This window comes from Podarcis bocagei, assembly GCF_964188305.1.
Source record: "Podarcis bocagei genome assembly, chromosome: 15".
NCBI lineage: Eukaryota > Metazoa > Chordata > Lepidosauria > Squamata > Lacertidae > Podarcis > Podarcis bocagei.
In genome coordinates, this window is record NC_138141.1 from 30,354,532 (window position 1) to 30,359,753 (window position 5,222).

Sequence of the window (5,222 nt, forward strand, 5' to 3'; positions counted from 1 at the left end):
GAGATTCCCAGAGAAGAGACAATCTCAGCAAGAGACAGAGATAAAACCAAATTGCATCTTTATTTTTGGAAGGCAGCAGGAGAGCTGAGGAATTCCTGACTTGCAGACATGCATTAATAAATAGTGAGGATAGCTTATATTAACAAAGTATAAATACTTTTTCATGAAATTAATATACTGATTGATTGGTTTTTTAAAACAAACCTCAAAGCGGTTCATAAAACAATGAAATATTATATATATATATTTTTAAAAACCACAGTATACATAGGAAACACACTATACATAAATCTCACAAAGAGCTTGAGGAGTACTTAAATATATAAATAAACACATACAAACAGGTATGGAAATGGATTCACAAAAGTGGGAGCATGAACATGAGAGACCTCTAGTTTGCAAGACTCTAGTTTGCAACACAACCCCCCCCCCCCAAAGCAAAAACCTGCTCCAAATTTCATTTTAGTTAAGCTTATACCACTTTTACTGCTGTGGCTTCCCCCAAGGAATTCTGGGAATGGGAGTTTTGTGCTTTGCTGAGAAGTCTATGGACCAATCTGCATCTCTCCAGGAAGGACAGTGATCCTGAAAGCACTTTGGATATTTTGGAGCTCTAGATCATACCCTGCATTCTATCAGCCACATAATATACGTTCCCAAATCTATCTATCATCTATCTATCATCTATCTATCTATCTATATCATGAGTTTGGTCCTAAAATATGTTTTGGGGTGGCAGGGGGAGAGATAGTGTTTGTTTTCCTTCACCATCTTTCAGAATCAAACTTTGCGCCCAAAGACCAGTTTTTTGAAATTGATCAGCAAATGTGCAAGGCTGACCACCAAGACTGAATTTGAACATTCAGAACCACCACCACCCCCTCTCTCTGTGTGTATGTGTAGATTTCCTCATGGCTGCAAATATTGTGGCCTAGCAATGAAGCTGACTTTCAGCCATACCAGAAAGCCACAGAGTTATTTCCAAAGGCTCTTCAAAAGACGGAGACTTGTATCAAGGAAGAGGATTCCTCTGCTGTGATTCCTGCATTGCAGGGGTCGGACCAGATAACCCATGGAGTCCCTTCCAAGCCTACCATCCTGCGATTCTGTGATTTAGTCAAGAAAGGGCATCTTCTCATCCTCTGACCACTTCTCGCTGAGAAAGCCCTTCTCCGGAAATGGATGGCTTGATGAGAGCGGTGGCCCTGAGGGACCTCAACCTGGGTGGCGATGGTGGGTCCCTTGGGTGGGTGGGAATCAGAGAAACAGCAGGAGCACAGGTGGAATGAGGCTGTGGCTCAAAGATAGCTCTTCTTAGAAGGAGATCTGCAGCTGGCACCAGAAGGATAGAGGCAGGGATGCAGATGGTTGACAGATAGGTGGGTTGTTCTCACTCTGGTGTAAGGGATGCCATAAGTTTTTTCACCCACTCGGCCTTGGGGTCAGCACAGCCCGATTTACCATTCCTGAATACAAACCTGTCAAGGAAAGAAGCAGGTGTTTACAGAGTCCCTCTCTATTGCACTTGGCTCTCTCCATTGTGAGATGCTCCTGCGTTTTATAACAACATCAGAAGAACCTGCAGGGTCTTGCCCAAATAGGCCAATCTAGTCTGGCATCCTGTTCTCACAGTGGTCAAGCAGATGCCCCCAATGGGAAACCCACAAGCAGGGTCCGGGCACAAAAGCCTTTCCCCCTCCTGGGGTTCAGAAGCACTGCTGCCTCTGACTGGAGAGGGAGAGCATAGCCATTGTGGCTAGGAGCCATTGTTAGCCATGAATTTGTGCCTTTCAAAGAGCCATCCAAGTTGGTGGCCATTTAGAGAGATGGGAGCTTGCCTCACACTTTAGGAGGTGACCGCAGGATTATGTTTGCCATGGATCGTGCCCTTGATTGGCAGGGAGGCAGAACCACAACCAGCCACACCTGTCACAGGTGAGACTTCTCTGGTTTGCTCCCATCCTGTAGTGTAAATTAAAAGTTTCCTGTTCACACGCTCCACCCATTTCTTGCTTTTTATTAATTCCGGATGTGGGATTAGTGATGAATTGCTCCTGAATTGCCCCACTGTTGGTTGAGGGGCTTTAATGACTAATTTCATGGCATTTCTTTCTTTTCTTTTGCATTTCAATTTTTTTACAGCTAATGGCCACTATTGAAATGAAGGGGGTGACAAAATCAGTAATTAAGGCCAGACAAAATGGACATTGGAGCAATTCAGAGAGGCTACTCAGTCTCCAAGCCACCATCAACAAGACAAAGGAGTAGGGAGTGCAAACAGGACCCTTTTAACTAAAGGTACAGGAGCCCCCAAAAGACTAAAGATAGCTTTGTCTGTTCACCTAAAGCATACATTTTAGTGCAATATAAAAATGCAGCAAATTAAGGGCCCTAGCTCAGAGGTAGACCATTTGCCTTGCATGCAGAAGGTCCTAAGTTCAGGTCCCAGGGGCAGGGCTGAGAGGGGGAGGCTCTCTGACTGAAAACTTGGGCAGCTGCTGCCAGTCAGTGTAGGCAATACTGAGCTAGATGAGCCAATGGTCTGACTTGGTGTAAGGCAGCCTCCTGGGTTCAAAAGTGGACCGCACAGAAATGCCCTCTTGGGCATTGGATCGCTTGGCATCTGCCCTTTCTGAAACTTACACTACGGCAGGACGGTTGCAGTGCGAACTGGTGCGGAAAAAGCTCTTCACGATGCTCCTTGGGAACGGTTTGTGGTTGTATCTGGGGCAGCAGGGAGACGCGTCCATACCACCTGGAAGTTGCAAAAGGCAGGTGTCAGTTTAAACCATATGATCATAAGCTGCAGTGTAGCGGTTGGAGTGTCAGAGTAGAACCTGGAGAGACCAGGGTTGAAATCCCCACTCAGCCATGTATGTCAATGGGTGACATTGAGGGCCAGTTTACTGCCTCTCCATCTAACCTACCTTACAGGGTTGTTGTTGTTGGGAGTAGGACCTGGGAGCCCAGGTCCAATGCAAGCCACCTCAAGCTCTTTGGAGAAAGAGGATGGGATATAAATGCAATAAATAAATAAGTATGGCTGGCCTTTTTCATCCTGGAGGCTGTTGAAGAAGTGAATTTCACCAACTGAGCCAGTTCCCATTCCTATCCATCATGCCACTCTCAGATGGAATCTGACTTCTTTTTGGAACACAGGAGTGTCCAACATTGTGCCACCCATAGAATCGTAGGGTTGGGAGGGACCCAAAGGGTCATCTAGTCCAGCCCCTTGCTATTCAGTTCTTGCTGGGTTATAGTTCCCACCAGTTGAAGCCAGGGGGGTTGGTGCTGTGAGGGATGATGGGGCTTGTAGTCCAACAATATCTGGAAGACATTGTCTTTGCTGCCTGTGATTTACAACACTCCTTGTCTGTGGATTCTGGGCAGATCAAAGTCCCAGAATAGCTTTATGAACTCTCAAAGGTTCATAATTCTTCTACAGATGATTGCCATCTTGCACCAAATTGCATTGGCCACTCCGCAGGAGATCCAGAAGGTGGCAAAACAGGAGAACAGGGCCTTTTCTGTGGCAGCTCCCCATTTGTGGGGTGCTCTTCCTGGGAAGGCTTGCCTGCCAATATAGTTACATAGCCACCAGGCAAACACATTCCTATTTGATCAGGCTTTTAGTTTTTAGCTATCTATGACTTTTTTGTGTGGGTATGATGTTTAAAACCTGCCTTTTAAAAATCTGAATGTATTTTAGATTATTTTTGTTTGTTTGTTTCATGCTGGTTTTAATGCATGTTTTATTTATTCATTGCTGTAAGTTAGTTTTAGGTTGTTTTTTTATGTGCCCCTCGCCATTTTGTTTTATGCTGGTTTGAATGGATGCGCTGTGTATGCCTTGTTGTAAGTCACTTTGAGTTCCTTTTGTAAAAATTAAAGGGACTAATAAGTTTAATTAAGTAATAACAATGACAACAACCCCCTGCCAAATGATATCCCTCATTTCAAAGCTTATCACCCATGATTCTCCCCCTATTTTTAAAAGGGTTTCTGTCCCTCATTTTAAAGTTCTGAGTTCGAGATATACAAGCAGAAGAGGTTTGACTCACGTTGGGCAGCTACGGTCAGAGACAAGGAGACAAGGAGGAGGAGGAGGAAGGTGAGGCCAGCTGTGGAGACCTTCATGTCTTCTGGAGATGCTGAGTGGAGCTGAGGATCTTCTCTCAAAGTCTCTCTGTGCTGCTTTGGTGCTCTCTACCTTCCTCTCCTCCAAGTCTCTCTTTATATAGGGTTCTGGACACTGTCGCAGTGGAAAGAGTGAGTGTCCGTGTCGTCCGTGGAGGTGGAAACACCAGAGTTTCATCCTCCAGAGTTGGTCATGGGGCAACTGATTCTGCCGCTAGCAGAAAAGGAAGTTACGTGAGAAGGGTTGAGGAAATCATTGGACGCAAGAGGAAGCAGAAGAAGGTGATAAATCGTTACTGCACGCACTCAGTAGGTGAGGGGAGCAACGCTGCCCTAAAAGGCCTGGAGCCAGGATGTGGGGACATCACAAGGCACCTGCCAGGGTCCCCTCTGCTGGGCTTTCCCCAAAAGAGGATTAAAGATCCCCTTTTCTGATGCAGCTCTGACTCCTAAACATCTACTCACATTTCTGCATAAATGGACACCTCAGAAGTTCGGAAATAGCAGGAAAGTTCTAGAAAAACCAGGTATATGGGGCTGATGGACCTAGATGTGGCAACCAGAGACTGATTCAGATCAGGCAACTGTACTCAGGTCCTGCTTATGAGCTTCCCAGATGAATCAGAGAATTGTTGAGCTGGAAGGGACCCCAAGGGCCACACTCCTACAATGCAGGAATCACAGCAAAGCCCCCCCCCCCCAGCCTCTGCTCAACACTCTCCAATGAAGGGGAGTCCACCACTTTCCCAGGGAGTCTGTTGCACTGTCAAACTTCTCTTACCATCAGAAAGTTATTCCAAATGCTTAGTCAGAATCTCTTTTCTTGCAGAAGAAGATCAGCCACTGTGAGGAAAGGAGGTTGCGTGGCAAGTCCCCTCCCCCATGTGAAATAAAGACACTAGACACGGTATTTAAGGTTAATGGGCATGAAAAGGCCACAACTTTATTGATTACAGAATTGAAAGGTATTGGCCTTAGGCATTGGCTCCTATCGACTACCCGGCATGGGGACCGGGAAGGGTTGTCCACAAGCCGTGGGAGTCCTGTTGAAGTACGCCAACTAGGATCCCAGCGGGTGTCACCGC

The 5,222-nt window shown here is 46.1% G+C and overlaps 1 protein-coding gene across 1 annotated transcript; it reads right to left on the reverse strand.

Moving 5' to 3' along the window:
• Positions 1 to 887: 887 nt before the first annotated feature.
• On the reverse strand, positions 888 to 4,280 carry LOC308574016 (C-C motif chemokine 5-like). Its single transcript, XM_081171480.1, has 3 exons — positions 4,062 to 4,280; positions 2,644 to 2,755; positions 888 to 1,478 (listed from the first exon to the last, which is right to left on the reverse strand). The coding sequence occupies exons 1-3, from the start codon at positions 4,135 to 4,137 to the stop codon at positions 1,391 to 1,393; spliced, it is 276 nt and encodes a 91-aa protein (XP_081027606.1). The 5' UTR covers positions 4,138 to 4,280; the 3' UTR covers positions 888 to 1,390.
• Between the last annotated feature and the right edge of the window lie 942 nt (positions 4,281 to 5,222).